Source organism: Hyla sarda, chromosome 2, assembly GCF_029499605.1.
Source record: "Hyla sarda isolate aHylSar1 chromosome 2, aHylSar1.hap1, whole genome shotgun sequence".
In the NCBI taxonomy this organism is placed as follows: Eukaryota; Metazoa; Chordata; class Amphibia; order Anura; family Hylidae; genus Hyla; species Hyla sarda.
In genome coordinates, this window is record NC_079190.1 from 497,442,716 (window position 1) to 497,459,487 (window position 16,772).

The following is a 16,772-nucleotide window of genomic DNA, read 5'->3' on the forward strand; positions in this document are numbered from 1 at the left end:
ACACGCCGTCCCCTCAATGCAAGTCTATGGGAGGGGGCGTGACGCTGTCACGCCCCCTCCCATAGACTTGCATTGAGGGGGTGGGGTATGACATGAAAGGGGCGGGGCTATGACGTCACAAGCTGTCGGCTCTAAGCGTTCGGAACATTTTGTTCAGTGATCAAGGGTGTACCCCTTTAACTTCACTCACATTACACAACTGCATGAAGTGCGATCCCCTAACACAATGAGCACTGCTCACTTTACAATACAGGGGCCCCACATAGTGATTTTAATGCACAATACTCTCAATGCTTCATATAACAATGTGAAAAGCTCACCTGACTCCATATTTCCCATCATGGCTGGTGATGTGATGCCTAGTGGTGGCTTGTGCTGGTTAGGGGGGATTCCTGGACTTTGCATTGGAGGCTTAGGAGAAGACGTCCAACCTGGGGAAGGTACAGGTAAGGACGGAGACTTCAGGTGGACAGGGGAAGCGGCAGCAGACCCCATGACCGGCGGGGACTTAATGGAAGCAGCAGCTGCAGCCGTTGGTCCTGTCAGCATCCCGGCTAACTGAGACGGCGTTTGGGGGGATTTAAGATTACCGGAGGGGGAGCCCAGCATTGGAGATTGGACCTGGCGCATGGTGGGGGATTTTAAAGGGTTGACGCCAGGAGAGTTCACTTGACTGCCAGAAACAGAAACGTTATCCAAAGGCTTACGGCCCAGGCCGCGCTGACCAGGGGGTGCAACATTGAGGTTGCCTGGGTTATTGTTTGGATTGAGAGGTAGAGGTGGCATGTGACTGAGCCGGCTGTTAGTCCTTTGATCGGGGCCCATCTGGTCTCTAGGGTTCCTCAGTACTCCACCCGGAGGTTGGGACATGTTGAGATAAGGCCTGGAGCCCATGCCATAGTCCTGCTGCGAGTGCTCAAAGGGCGAAGGGTGCATTTTTTGCTGGTTAGGAAGCATCTCCGTACTCCCCGGCCTCATTTTTATCATGTCCTCGGGGCCCATGACCTCTCTCATTTTTTGAGGCATTAACTGCTGGTTAGAATTCATATTGACGTTCAGGTTCATGTCAACCTTCATGTTCATATTGCCGGGGCCCATGGCGAACTCTACCTCTCTGTTAGGGCCCATGTTCGGAGGCATTCCCTTATGGAACTCCATCCGTGACGGGCTCAGTGCTGCATCTCCGGGCATACGAGGGAACAAGCCACTGCCTGGCTCCATATTCCTTTGAGGTGGCATGCCTCGGGCCATTTCCATTACCGGCCGGATGCCCTCCATGCCGATACCAGGAGGCATGCCCAGCTGCTTTTCCGTAATGTGCTGATGAAAAATCTCATCCGGCAACCCTTGAGGGTTGGGAAACCTTTCGCCTCGCCCCGGGCCGCTAAATATGTTTTGTCCGGGAGGGAAATTACGTCCGTCTTGAATTTTTGGCACCTCATCTGGCCAATTGACACCAGGAAGCCCAGGCCTGGATGCAGGATTGGGAACGTTAGGTCCTTCCATGTCTGGGTTCATCATGCCAACAAATCCAGGCAATCGCTGCATTTGGCTCGCAGGCACATTTGGATGAGGAGGCATACCTTTCGGGGGCATGGGATGAGGCATGCCCATGCCATCTGGAAAAGGCTCGGGGCCACCAGGACCCCAATTTTCCCCATAAGGGGGTGGAGGACCTCTGACCATGCTCCTGGGTCCGTGCTGGTGTACCATCATATCCTGTAAAGACCTTTGCTGCACTACAGCCTGCTCCTGCTTACGTCTCTTTTCCTCGTAGAATTCCTGCTGCAATTTTAGCCAAGCCACCTGCTCCGGGGTCATATGGTCAAGGTGGTCTTGGCCAGGCTGAGGATTCATAGGTGGGGGGACCATATCCTCTGGTGAAAAAGGCATGTCCCTATGTCCTTGGGGCCCAAACGGCATACCTCCATCTGGATGGGGCCCGGGGCCTTTGCCTAAATTTTGCGATTGAGCCATCATAGCCTGGATAGGGCCTTCAAGTTTTTTCTGAGGATTGTCCAGCATTCCAGAGTTTTGTTGAGGTCCCCCACTTTGGCCTGTAATGTCTTTTATGGCAAACTCTTTCTCGTCCGGGAAAAGCATCCGCTGAATGTCTCTAAGGGTTTGTAAAGATCTCTCTCGGTGCTCCAGCTGCTCTTGAGAAAGTCCGTCGGGATTGTCTCCTAGTGACGCTTGATCCCCGCTTGGTACCTGCTGCGAGGAACTTTTGGGCTCTGCCTTGGTGTCTACAGGAGGGGCCCCGCTGCCTTGGGATATGGGGCTGGCAGCTTGATTGTTGGGCGTGGAGCTCTGCCCGCATCCTTCAGTCTGTAGTACATTAGGGTTGGCAGGGCTGCTGGCTGCCATTTTGTTCTCCACCACCACCCCGCTGCTGTCCTGCCCGATCGGACAATGAGAAGCCGCAGGCTTGGAAGGCAGGGCCGGACCAGGTGGATTCGATTGCACTTTGGCCGCTTGTGAATGGTTCTGCTCCTGGGGGGTAGGTGCACGTGGGTTTGCTTTAGGTTCGTTGCGAATGTTCGTAGACATCTGAGTATTCTGCAATCGAAAAAGTAAAGAGGTAAATAAATCATCAGAAAAAAAAAACAAATTCTAATACAGTCTCAATCTACACACCAAAAGTAGTTTCCTTCAATTATAAAATTCCCTACAGTTTTTAATGAGAATTGTTACCACTAGAGGGAGCTCACTGCATACAGATTTAATACAGCACCAAACTCACTCCTGGCTGTTTTGTTCCTCATGATTTAAACTGCAGCCCTTCTTGGTAAAACTTTTTGGACAAACTAAAATTGGACAAATATTTGGACAGAGCACTGTGGTCATGATGTCAGCAGAGAGCTCTGTGTTCCAAAAAGAAAATTTCCTCTGTAGTATTCAACAGCTAATAAGTACTGGAAGGATTAAGATTGTTTTAATAGAAGTAATTTACAAATCTGTTTAACTTTCTGGCACCAGTTAAAAAAAAAAAAAAAAAAAAGTTTTCCACCAGAGTACCCCTTTAACTCCTTAACGAAGGACGTATATTTACGTCCTCCGCTGGCTCCCGCGATATGACGCGGGGGGTCACGCGGTGACCCCGCGTCATATCAGGTCGGTCCTGGCGGCCATCAACCCGCGGCTTATTCAGGGCATCACCGATCGCGGTGATGCCCTGTATTAACCCTTCAGACGCGGCGATCAAAGCTAACCGCCGCGTCTGAAGCGAAAGTGAAACTATCCCGGATGCTCAGCCGGGCTGTTCGGGACAGCCGCGGTAAAATCGTGGCGTCCCGAACAGCTTACAAGACACCAGGAGGGACCATACCTGCCAACTCAGTGTCCGATCGGCGGATGACAGCTCCGTGCCTGAGATCCAGGCAGGAGCAGTCAAGCACCGATAACACTGATCACAGGCGTGTTAATACACGCCAGTGATCAGCATGAGAGATCAGTGTGTGCAGTGTTATAGGTCCCTATGGGAGCTATAACACTGCGAAAAAAAAAAAGTAAAAAAAACAACAACAAAAAAAAAAAGTGTTAATAAAGATTATTTAACCCCTTCCCTAATAAGTTTAAATCACCCCCCTTTTCCCATTAAAAAAATAAAACTGTGTAAATAAAAATAAACATATGTGGTATCGCCGCGTGCGTAAATGTCCGAACTATAAAAATATATCATTAATTTAACTGCACGGTCAATGGCGTACACGTAAAAAAATTCCAAAGTCCAAAAAAGCGTATTTTGGTCACTTTTTATACCATTAAAAAATTAATAAAAAGTGATCAAAAAGTCCAATCAATACAAAAATGGTACGGCTAAAAACCTCAGATCACGGCGCAAAAAATGAGCCCTCATACCGCCCTGTACGTGGAAAAATAAAATAGTTATAGGGGTCAGAAGATGACATTTTTAAACGTATACATTTTCTGCATATAGTTATGATTTTTTCCAGAAGTCCGACAAAATCAAACCTATATAAGTAGGGGATCATTTTAACCGTATGGACCAACAGAATAATGATAAGGCTAATGTCACTGCAAAGTAGAATTGGTGACTCAAAATAATAAGCCATATCATCGATTTTTTGTTGGAAAATTGAAAGGGTTTTGATTTTTAAAAGGGTAAGGGGGGAAAAACAAAAATGCAAAAACTGAAAAACCCTGAGTCCTTAAGGTGTTAAAAGTAGTGTTTCCCAAACAGGGTGCCTCCAGCTGTTGCAAAACTACAACTCCCAGTATGCCCAGACAGCCACATGCTGGAAGCTGTAGTTCTGCAACAGCTGGGAGGCACACTGATAGGGAAACCCTGCTTTAAAGTTTCATTAGTGTCCCCAAGTTTTTATAAAGCTACAAATCCCAGCATGCCCTAACAGCCGAAGGCTATGCTGCATTACCCAATCTGCTTTAAATAAGTCAATGTGCAACAATACAATAAAAAACAATGAAAGAAATACATAGGAGCCCACCGTAGGAGTTGAAGTGCGTTCAGCTTTGCTGTTTGAGGTGCTCTGTATGTGGAAGAGGACAATGGATTCCGCTTGTCCCTTCATAACGGCTTCTGCAGCTCTGTAGGGGGGTAAATGGTTAAAGGTTAAAAAAAAAAAGGCAGGAATGAGAGGTATACAAATACACTATAATATATTAGTGTATAAAAATATAGTTATATATTGTGTGTGTATACCTCTGTACACACACACACACACCACATTTTACATATACACACACAAACATATATATAAATATATATATATATATATATATATATATATATATATATATAAATAAATATATATAAATATATATATATAAATAAAAATATATATAAATAAAAATAAATATAAATAAAAATAAATATATATAAATAAAAATAAATATATATATATAAATAAATATATATATAAATAAAAATATAAATATATATATAAATAAAAATAAATATATATATATAAATAAATATATATATATATAAAAATAAATATATATATATATATATAAAAATAAATATATATATATATATATATAAAAATAAATATATATATATATATATATATATATATATATATATATATATATATATATATATATATATATAAATAAATAAATATATATATATAAATAAATAAATATATAAATAAATAAATATATAAATATATAAATATATATATAAATATATATAAATATATATATATAAATATATAAATAAATATATATATATATATATTTTTTTTAAATACATTTACATACAGGATACCTATATCACTGCATCATTGGGCAGTTTTGCCAAAGCTGGGTATGCCCAAGACCAAACAAGGCACCTAGTATACTCCCCATTGGGCTGCAAGAGACCTATGAACCTTAAAAAGGGGGTTATCAGAGAGAAAATCATCCAGAAACAGCGCCACTCTTGTCCTGTGGCATTTGTGTGGTATTGCAGATAAGTTTCATCGAAGGCAGTAAAACCTCACACAACCTGAAGCAATGTGGGGGTACTGTTTCTGGAAGGAATCATCTGTTTTTTCTTATCCTGTATTATAATCCCCAAAATCAGTGTTTCCCAACCAAGGTGCCTCCAGCTGTTGCAGAACTACAACTCCCAGCATGCCCGGACAGCCGAAGGCTGTCCGGGCATGCTGGGAGTTGTAGATCTGCAACAGCTGGAGGCACCCTGGTTGGGAAACACTGATTTAAATAAATCCCACTCCTTGCTATAAAACTGACGTACAGCTAGGCAGATTTGCCTTTCAGGAATCTGGAAAAGTTGGGTAACCTGAACAATGTAAGGGTATGTTCACAAGTGGCATTTCTGTAAAAAGCATCAGGAAAGAAAAATATGAAAATTGAGCCAATTTTATCAGAATGGGTCACGTGGCATGACAATTTATAAAGGGTTTAAACCAGTGGTCTCAAACTGTGGCCCTCCAGATGTTGCAAAACATCAACTCCCACGGCTGTCCGGGCTTGCTGGGAGTTGATGTTTTGCAACATCTGGAGGGCCACAGTTTATGACCACTGGTTTAAACGCACATAATTTGGCACACGCCGGGGACTCCATTACATGCCCATCTCCACCCACTACTGGCTCCTTCCCCGAAATCTCTCCCCCCCCCCCCCACAGATGGAGTGAGGTTGTGGAGTAATTGTGAGATTTGATGCACAGACATTTAGGGAAATGAAAAACATCGGATTATTTTCGGCCCGGAAATAGAGTGGTTGCTAGGCATTTACAGATATCCCTATCGTCATCTATAAAAGATTTTAAATATGAGGAAGGTTTTTATTATGTTTCTATTGCCCTTATATTACAGTATACACCGCGTCACCAGATATTCCACCGGCAGAACGGAAGCTGTATATTCATTGATGGGCACTACTATAAGTCTACACAAAAACCAGTCACGGTGTACATTACTTATCCTGTACTGATCCTGAGTTATATCATGTATTATACCCCAGAGCTGGACTCACTATTCTGCTGGTGAGGTCACTGTGTACATACATTACATTACTTATCCTGTACTGATCCTGAGTTATATCCTGTATTATACTCCAGAGCTGTACTCACTATTCTGCTGGTGAGGTCACTGTGTACATACATTACATTACTTATCCTGTACTGATCCTGAGTTATATCCTGTATTATACTCCAGAGCTGTACTCACTATTCTGCTGGTGAGGTCACTGTGTACATACATTACATTACTTATCCTGTACTGATCCTGAGTTATATCCTGTATTATACTCCAGAGCTGTACTCACTATTCTGCTGGTGAGGTCACTGTGTACATACATTACATTACTTATCCTGTACTGATCCTGAGTTATATCCCGTATTATACTACAGAGCTGTACTCACTATTCTGCTGGTGAGGTCACTGTGTACATACATTACATTACTTATCCTGTACTGATCCTGAGTTATATCCCGTATTATACTACAGAGCTGTACTCACTATTCTGCTGGTGGGGTCACTGTGTACATACATTACATTACTTATCCTGTACTGATCCTGAGTTATATCCTGTATTATACTCCAGAGCTGTACTCACTATTCTGCTGGTGAGGTCACTGTGTACATACATTACATTACTTATCCTGTACTGATCCTGAGTTATATCCCGTATTATACTACAGAGCTGTACTCACTATTCTGCTGGTGAGGTCACTGTGTACATACATTACATTACTTATCCTGTACTGATCCTGAGTTATATCCTGTATTATACTCCAGAGCTGTACTCACTATTCTGCTGGTGAGATCACTGTGTACATACATTACATTACTTATCCTGTACTGATCCTGAGTTATATCCTGTATTATACTCCAGAGCTGTACTCACTATTCTGCTGGTGGGGTCACTGTGTACATACATACATTACTTATCCTGTACTGATCCTGAGTTATATCCTGTATTATACTCCAGAGCTGTACTCACTATTCTGCTGGTGGGGTCACTGTGTACATACATACATTACTTATCCTGTACTGATCCTGAGTTATATCCTGTATTATACTCCAGAGCTGTACTCACTATTCTGCTGGTGAAGTCACTGTGTACATACATCACATTACTTATCCTGTATTGATCCTGAGTTATATCCTATATTATACTCCAGATCTGTACTCACTATTCTGCTGGTGAGGTCACTGTGTACATACATTACATTACTTATCCTGTACTGATCCTGAGTTATATCTTGTATTATACTCCAGAGCTGTACTCACTATTCTGCTGGTGAGGTCACTGTGTACATACATTACATTACTTATCCTGCACTGATCCTGAGTTATATCCTGCATTATACTCCAGAGCTGCACTCACTATTCTGCTGGTGAGGTCACTGTGTACATACATTACATTACTTATCCTGCACTGATCCTGAGTTATATCCTGTATTATACTCCAGAGCTGCACTCACTATTCTGCTGGTGAGGTCACTGTGTACATACATTACATTACTTATCCTGTACTGATCCTGAGTTATATCCTGTATTATACTCCAGAGCTGTACTCACTATTCTGCTGGTGAGGTCACTGTGTACATACATTACATTACTTATCCTGCACTGATCCTGAGCCCACCTAAACTATAACCTTGCTGACCGTTTCCATCAGAACTGTGAAAGCATCTCTGGTGAATGACACTAACTGCACCAACATAAATCATTTATGGGTGAAGTCCCCTATTAACCCCTTAACCTCTGGCTTAGAAAACAGCAATAGGGACTCACTTGTTGGCCATTTCAGTAGAAAAGACGTAGACCACTTTTGATGGCGTTTTCCTCCCAGGTGCAGAGTCCAGCATCGTCGACCCATGGGAAGGAGTGGAAGACCTGGGGACGGAGGTATTGGAAGGGGTCATGGTGTGGGGCGCGTGGGATTCCAAGGGCATCGCTGGGTCTGTAGTGTTGCAGTCTAGAGGTGGAAAGAAAAAAAATACATAAACTGTTAAAAAGATGTAAAATGAAAATGGACAAGACCTCAAGACATCTTACTGTGCAAAGTGAGCAGTGGGGGAGAGGCTCCTGCTGCAGACGGATGCTTTACAGAGAAGAAGAGGGAATTAAAGGGGTACTCCACTGGAAACTTTATTATATATATATATATATATATATATATATATATATATATATATATATATATATATATATATATATATATTTTTTTTTTTTTTTTTTTTTTTTTAAATGGTAATTTGTAAATTAATTCTATTTAAAATTTTTAAATCCTTCCAGTACTTATCAGGTGCTGTATAATACATTACAAGTTAGTTTCTTTTTGAATTTCATTTCTGTCTGACCACAGTGCTCTCTGCTGACACCTCTGTCCATGTCAGGAACTGTCCACAGCAGGAGCAAATGCCCATAGAAAACCTCTGCTGCTCTGGACAGTTCCTGACATGGACAGAGGTGTCAGCAGAGAGCACTGGTCAGACTGAGAAGAAATTCAAGAAGAAATGAACTTCCTGTGCAGTATACAGTAGCTGATAAGTACTGGAAGGATTAATATTTTTTAATAGAAGTAATTTACAAATCTGTTTAACTTTCTGGCACCAGTTGATTTAAAATAAAAAAAATACATTTCCAGCAGCGTAACCCTTTAAGAATCTACCATAGTAACTCTACCTTATCAGTAATTATAGTCATAAATACTAATCACATACTGGAATGGTTTACTGAATATAGCGGAAAATTTCCCAACTTTCACTTCAATGTGATAAGAGTCGACCTGATAAGTCAGATCTCTCCTATATTCCTCTACTACAGTGTTTCCCAACCAGTGTGCCTCCAGCTGTGGCAAAACTACAACTCCCAGCTTTACAGACTTTAAAAGGGGTTTCCCAGGATTTAAAGTGAAAGTGTTCACCAGAACACACCCTAGCCCAGTGTTTCCCAATCAGGGTGTCTCCAGCTGTTGCAAAACTACAACTCCCAGCATTTATTTATTTATATAGTGCCTACAGATTCCGCAGCGCTTACAATTATGGGGTACAAACAAAGACAAGGATATGTTGGGGGATATGTTGGGGGATATGTTGGGGGATATGTTGGGGGATATGTTGGGGGATATGTTGGGGGATATGTTGGGGGATATGTTGGGGGATATGTTGGGGGATATGTTGGGGGATATGTTGGGGGATATGTTGAGGCCAATTAGAGACTGTTATAGGCCTGTCTGAAGAGATGTGTTTTCAGGCCACGTTTGATACTATGGATGTTGTTGTTGAGTCTGAGGGATTGAGGGATAGCATTCCAGAGAACCGGTGCAGCACGAGTTAAGTCTTGGAGACGGGAATGAGAAGTTTGGATTATAGAAGATGTTAGTGTGAGATCATTAGCAGATCGGAGAGAACGTGTAGGAGGGTAGACAGAGATGAGAGAGGAGATGTAGGGAGGTGCAGCATTGTGGAGAGCTTTGTGTGTGAGACTGAGGATTCTGGACTGAATTGGTAACCAGTGTAGTGACTGGCACAGGGAGGAGGCGTCGGTGTAGCGGCTGGAGAGGAAGATGAGTCTGGCTGCGGCATTAAGGATGGACTGGACAGGAGAGAGTTTGGAGAAAGGAAGGCCTATAAGTAAAGAGTTACAGTAGTTGAGGCGGGAGTGAATCAAAGCAATAATGAGAGTTTTAGCAGTTTCAGTAGTGAGAAACGGGCGGATTCTGGAAATGTTTTTGAGATGCAGGTAACAAGAACATGAAAGAGACTGAATATGTGGAGTGAAAGACAGATCAGAGTCAAGTATAACTCCAAGACAGCGAACCTGCTGCCCGGGAGTTATGGTAGTACCACATACCGAGATGGAAATGTCAGGGTTAGGTACAGTATCAGTTGATGGAGAAAAGACAAGAAGTTCTGTTTTCGAAAGATTTAGTTTCAGATATAAAGAAGACATGATGTCTGAGACAGCAGAGAGACAGTCACTGGTATTCTGTAGGAGTGCAGGGGTGATGTCTGAGACAGCAGAGAGACAGTCACTGGTATTCTGTGGGAGTGCAGGGGTGATGTTGGCGGAGGAGGTATAAAGTTGGGTGTCATCAGCGTAGAGGTGGTACTGGAAACCAAATCTACTGATTGTTTTTCCAATAGGGGATGTGTAGAGTGAAAAGAGTAGAGGACCCAGGACCGATCCCTGGGGAACCCCGACAGCAAAGGGAAGAGGAGAAGAAGTAGAGGCAGAAAACAAGACGCTAAAGGAGCGGCCAGAGAGATAGGAGGAAAACCAGGTGAGAGCAGAGTCCTTGAGACCGATGGAGCGGAGACTACTGAGGAGGAGTTGGTGATCCACAGTGTCAAAAGCCGCAGAGAGGTCCAAGAGAATCAGTAAAGAGAAATTGCCATTTGATTTGGCCGTCAGAAGATCGTTAGGGACTTTGGTTAGGGCCGTTTCTGTGGAGTGAAGGGAGCGGAAACCAGACTGTAAGGGGTCAAGGAGAGAGTTCTCGGAGAGATAGCGGATAAGGCGGGATTAGACCAAGCATTACAGGAGTTTGGAGATAAAGGGGAGATTTGAGACGGGTCGATAGTTGGCTGCACAGGACGGGTCCAGAGATGGTTTTTTCAATAGTGGGGTTATGATAGAGGGTTTGAAGGAGGAGGGAAAGACCCCAGAAGAGAGGGAGAGGTTAAAGATTTTAGTTAGGTGACAGCTGATAGCAGGAGAGAGAGACTGGATGAGGTGTGAAGGCATGGGGTCACTAGAGCAGGTAGTGGGGCCTGGAAACCTCATCCTCCGTTACAGGCTCAAAAACTGAGAGTGATGAAGAGGAGACGTGGCTGGGAATTGGATCAGAACTTTTAGGGGACTGGGAGAGGATTTCATCACGAATGTCATCGATTTTAGTTTTGAAGTATTTGGCAAGATCTTCAGCACAGAGATCAGTGATTGGGGTCTGTACTTTAGGCCGAAGGAGAGAGTTGAATGTGTCAAAAAGGCGTTTTGGGTTGTTAGACCCAAAGAGGAGATGAGGGAGGTAAAATATGTTTGTTTGGTGAGATGAAGAGCGGCGTAATAGGATTTAAGCATGAATTTATAGTGCAGATAGTCTGAAGAAGTCTAAGTTTTCCTCCACAGACGTTCAGCACCTAGAGCATCGCCTGAGAAAGCGGGTTGTTAGCGTGTGCCAGGGTTGCTGCCGTCTGTGTCCGGAGGTTCGTGTTTTAGGGGGTGCCATTTGATCCAGGGTAGACTTTAGGGTGTCATGGTAATGTTTGGCTGCTAGATTAGGGCAGGAGAGAGAAGAGATTGGTGATAGTGAATAGAGATGAGCGAACTTACAGTAAATTCGATTCGTCACAAACTTCTCGGCTCGGCAGTTGATGAATTTTCCTGCATAAATTAGTTCAGCCTTCAGGTGCTCCGATGGGCTGGAAAAGGTGGATACAGTCCTAGGAGACTCTTTCCTAGGACTGTATCCACCTTTTCCAGCCCACCGGAGCACCGGAAAGCTGAACTAATTTACGCAGGATAAGTCATCAACTGCCGAGCCGAGAAGTTCGTGACGAATCGAATTTACTGTAAGTTCGCTCATCTCTAATAGTGAAGATTGTAGAATGTCTATAAATTGACTGGTGTTTATGGTACGCAGGTTTCTGTAAGTGTACAAGGTTGGAGGGTCCGGAAGAGGATAGGAGTTACTGATGGAGAAAGAGAGAAGGTTGTGGTCAGAGCTCAAAAGGAGAATTAGTGAGACAGAGCAAAGTCTAGAGAAGATCAAGTCCAGTGTATTCCCATCCTTGTGTGTGGGAGAGTCAGTAAGCTGTGAAAGGGCAGAGGAGGAGGTCAGAGACAGAAGCCGAGAGGCAGAAGTGGAGATTGGGGGATCGATGGGGATATTAAAATCACCCATGATGAGTGTAAGTGTTTCTGAGGAAAGAAAGTGGGGGAGCCAGGTGGCAAAATGATCCAGGAACATTTGGGGAGAACCAGGAGGACAATAGATGACCCCCACTCCGAGAGACAATGGGCGGAAGAGCCTGAGGGTGGGGACCTCAAAAGAGGGAAATGTGAGTGAGGGTAATGGGGGGATGACCTGAAAAGTGCATTGTGGGGCTAGGAGCACCCCAACTCCTCCACCATGCCTGGTGTCAGATCTGGGGGTATGGGAAAAGTGAAGGTCACCGTTAGATAAAGCAGCGAGAGAAGCAGTGTCAGAAGGTTGTATCCATGTTTCTGTGAGAGCCAAAAGATTAAGAGAATTAGTGAGAAATAAGTCATGAATCTGGGGGAGCTTATTGCACACAGATCCAGAGTTTAGGAGAGCGCAGTTAAAGTTTGTAGTGGTTCCGCAAGAGGCAGGTAGTGTAGAGCAAGTATTAGTGAAAGGTTGGCCAAAGGCTGTCCGGGCATGCTGGGAGTTGTAGTTTTGCAACAGCTGGAGGCACACTGGTTGGGAAACATTGCTCTACTAGCAGGGCTGCTTCTACACTAGAGGTTTCCACAAATCCATTAGTGGTCATGTCTGCGAGTAACCTGATCCGCATGTTTCCTGCCTCCCCCCCCCCCCCTCCTCCCTTTCGTGACGATGATGATGTCACTCCTGGAATTCCCTCTGATCTAACAGAGTCTGCAAGGAAGGGTAACACAAAGACGCTGCTGCAAGTAACAGTGCCAGGTCAGGAATCTGTATACCACAATACAAACAGAAAGGACGTCCCGCTGTATTCACAGGGAGAGCGGGAAACACTAGACAAACATTACAAAAACATCACAAAGCGCTAAAGTGTCCTGAACCGGTCGGCCACACTGGGATATACTCTGGGTCGTAACCGCTCCTACTTTTAAAATACATTGTATACATTTAAATGATTAAGTGCAGCTTAGGGTTCGTCACAATGTGTCAGAGCTCTCCCTAATTCAGAGTCATCCTCATCTCATCCCTAGTCCCCAGCATGGCTCCCCATCTCATTCCTAGTCCACAGCATGGCCCCCCCATCTCATTCCTAGTCCACAGCATGGCCCCCCCATCTCATCCCTAGTCCACAGCATGGCCCCTCATCTCATTCCTAGTCCACAGCATGGCTCCCCATCTCATTCCTAGTCCACAGCATGGCCCCCCCCATCTCATCCCTAGTCCACAGCATGGCTCCCCATCTCATCCCTAGTCCACAGCATGGCCCCTCATCTCATTCCTAGTCCACAGCATGGCTCCCCATCTCATTCCTAGTCCACAGCATGGCTCCCCATCTCATTCCTAGTCCACAGCATGGCCCCCCATCTCATTCCTAGTCCACAGCATGGCTCCCCATCTCATTCCTAGTCCACAGCATGGCCCCCCATCTCATTCCTAGTCCACAGCATGGCCCCCCATCTCATTCCTAGTCCACAGCATGGCCCCCCCATCTCATTCCTAGTCCACAGCATGGCCCCCCCATCTCATTCCTAGTCCACAGCATGGCTCCCCATCTCATCCCTAGTCCACAGCATGGCCCCCCCATCTCATCCCTAGTCCACAGCATGGCCCCTCATCTCATTCCTAGTCCACAGCATGGCTCCCCATCTCATTCCTAGTCCACAGCATGGCCCCCCCCATCTCATCCCTAGTCCACAGCATGGCTCCCCATCTCATCCCTAGTCCACAGCATGGCCCCTCATCTCATTCCTAGTCCACAGCATGGCTCCCCATCTCATTCCTAGTCCACAGCATGGCTCCCCATCTCATTCCTAGTCCACAGCATGGCCCCCCATCTCATTCCTAGTCCACAGCATGGCTCCCCATCTCATTCCTAGTCCACAGCATGGCCCCCCATCTCATTCCTAGTCCACAGCATGGCCCCCCATCTCATTCCTAGTCCACAGCATGGCCCCCCCATCTCATTCCTAGTCCACAGCATGGCCCCCCCATCTCATTCCTAGTCCACAGCATGGCTCCCCATCTCATCCCTAGTCCACAGCATGGCTCCCCATCTCATTCCTAGTCCACAGCATGGCTCCCCATCTCATTCCTAGTCCACAGCATGGCCCCCCCCATCTCATTCCTAGTCCACAGCATGGCCCCTCATCTCACCCCTAGTCCACAGCATGGCCCCCCCATCTCATTCCTAGTCCACAGCATGGCCCCCCCATCTCATTCCTAGTCCACAGCATGGCCCCCCATCTCATTCCTAGTCAACAGCATGGCTCCCCATCTCATTCCTAGTCCACAGCATGGCCCCCTCATCTCATCCCTACTCCCCAGCATGGCTTCCCATCTCATTCCTAGTCCACAGCATGGCCCCTCATCTCATTCCTAGTCCACAGCATGGCTCCCCATCTCATTCCTAGTCCACAGCATGGCCCCTCATCTCATTCCTAGTCCACAGCATGGCCCCTCATCTCATCCCTACTCCCCAGCATGGCTCCCCATCTCATTCCTAGTCCACAGCATGGCCCCCCATCTCATTCCTAGTCCACAGCATGGCCCCCCATCTCATTCCTAGTCCACAGCATGGCCCCCCATCTCATTCCTAGTCCACAGCATGGCCCCCCATCTCATTCCTAGTCCACAGCATGGCCCCCCATCTCATTCCTAGTCCACAGCATGGCCCCCCCATCTCATTCCTAGTCCACAGCATGGCCCCCCATCTCATTCCTAGTCCACAGCATGGCCCCCCATCTCATTCCTAGTCCACAGCATGGCCCCCCATCTCATTCCTAGTCCACAGCATGGCCCCCCATCTCATTCCTAGTCCACAGCATGGCCCCCCATCTCATTCCTAGTCCACAGCATGGCCCCCCATCTCATTCCTAGTACACAGAATGGCTCCCCATCTCATTCCTAGTCCACAGCATGGCCCCCCCATCTCATTCCTAGTCCACAGCATGGCCCCCCCATCTCATCCCTAGTCCACAGCATGGCTCCCCATCTCATCCCTAGTCCACAGCATGGCTCCCCATCTCATTCCTAGTCCACAGCATGGCTCCCCATCTCATTCCTAGTCCACAGCATGGCCCCCCCATCTCATTCCTAGTCCACAGCATGGCTCCCCATCTCATTCCTAGTCCACAGCATGGCCCCCCCATCTCATTCCTAGTCCACAGCATGGCCCCCCCATCTCATTCCTAGTCCACAGCATGGCCCCCCCATCTCATTCCTAGTCCACAGCATGGCTCCCCATCTCATCCCTAGTCCACAGCATGGCTCCCCATCTCATTCCTAGTCCACAGCATGGCTCCCCATCTCATTCCTAGTCCACAGCATGGCCCCCCCATCTCATTCCTAGTCCACAGCATGGCTCCCCATCTCATCCCTAGTCCACAGCATGGCCCCTCATCTCACCCCTAGTCCACAGCATGGCCCCCCCATCTCATTCCTAGTCCACAGCATGGCCCCCCCATCTCATTCCTAGTCCACAGCATGGCCCCCCATCTCATTCCTAGTCAACAGCATGGCTCCCCATCTCATTCCTAGTCCACAGCATGGCCCCCTCATCTCATCCCTACTCCCCAGCATGGCTTCCCATCTCATTCCTAGTCCACAGCATGGCCCCTCATCTCATTCCTAGTCCACAGCATGGCTCCCCATCTCATTCCTAGTCCACAGCATGGCCCCTCATCTCATTCCTAGTCCACAGCATGGCCCCTCATCTCATCCCTACTCCCCAGCATGGCTCCCCATCTCATTCCTAGTCCACAGCATGGCCCCCCATCTCATTCCTAGTCCACAGCATGGCCCCCCATCTCATTCCTAGTCCACAGCATGGCCCCCCATCTCATTCCTAGTCCACAGCATGGCCCCCCATCTCATTCCTAGTCCACAGCATGGCCCCCCATCTCATTCCTAGTCCACAGCATGGCCCCCCATCTCATTCCTAGTCCACAGCATGGCCCCCCATCTCATTCCTAGTCCACAGCATGGCCCCCCATCTCATTCCTAGTCCACAGCATGGCCCCCCATCTCATTCCTAGTCCACAGCATGGCCCCCCATCTCATTCCTAGTCCACAGCATGGCCCCCCATCTCATTCCTAGTCCACAGCATGGCCCCCCATCTCATTCCTAGTCCACAGCATGGCCCCCCATCTCATTCCTAGTCCACAGCATGGCCCCCCATCTCATTCCTAGTCCACAGCATGGCCCCCCATCTCATTCCTAGTCCACAGCATGGCCCCTCATCTCATTCCTAGTCCACAGCATGGCCCCTCATCTCATTCCTAGTCCACAGCATGGCTCCCAATCTCATTCCTAGTCCACAGCATGGCCCTTCATCTCATTCCCAGTCCACAGCATGGCCCCTCATCTCATTCCCAGTCCACAGCATGGCCCCTCATCCCTAGTCCACAGCATGGCCCCT

General features: G+C 46.4%; 1 protein-coding gene across 6 annotated transcripts in view; it reads right to left on the reverse strand.

Moving 5' to 3' along the window:
• BCL9 (BCL9 transcription coactivator) overlaps nt 1-16,772 on the reverse strand; it is a 288,690-nt gene that overhangs the window by 10,527 nt on the left and 261,391 nt on the right. For all 6 annotated transcript variants that reach the window (XM_056559749.1, XM_056559751.1, XM_056559752.1 and 3 more), the window contains 3 exons: nt 8,235-8,418; nt 4,470-4,569; nt 321-2,559 (listed from right to left, as the gene is read on the reverse strand). In XM_056559749.1, the coding sequence (XP_056415724.1) occupies nt 321-2,559; nt 4,470-4,569; nt 8,235-8,418 (2,523 nt within the window). The remainder of the gene's footprint in view (nt 1-320; nt 2,560-4,469; nt 4,570-8,234; nt 8,419-16,772) is intronic.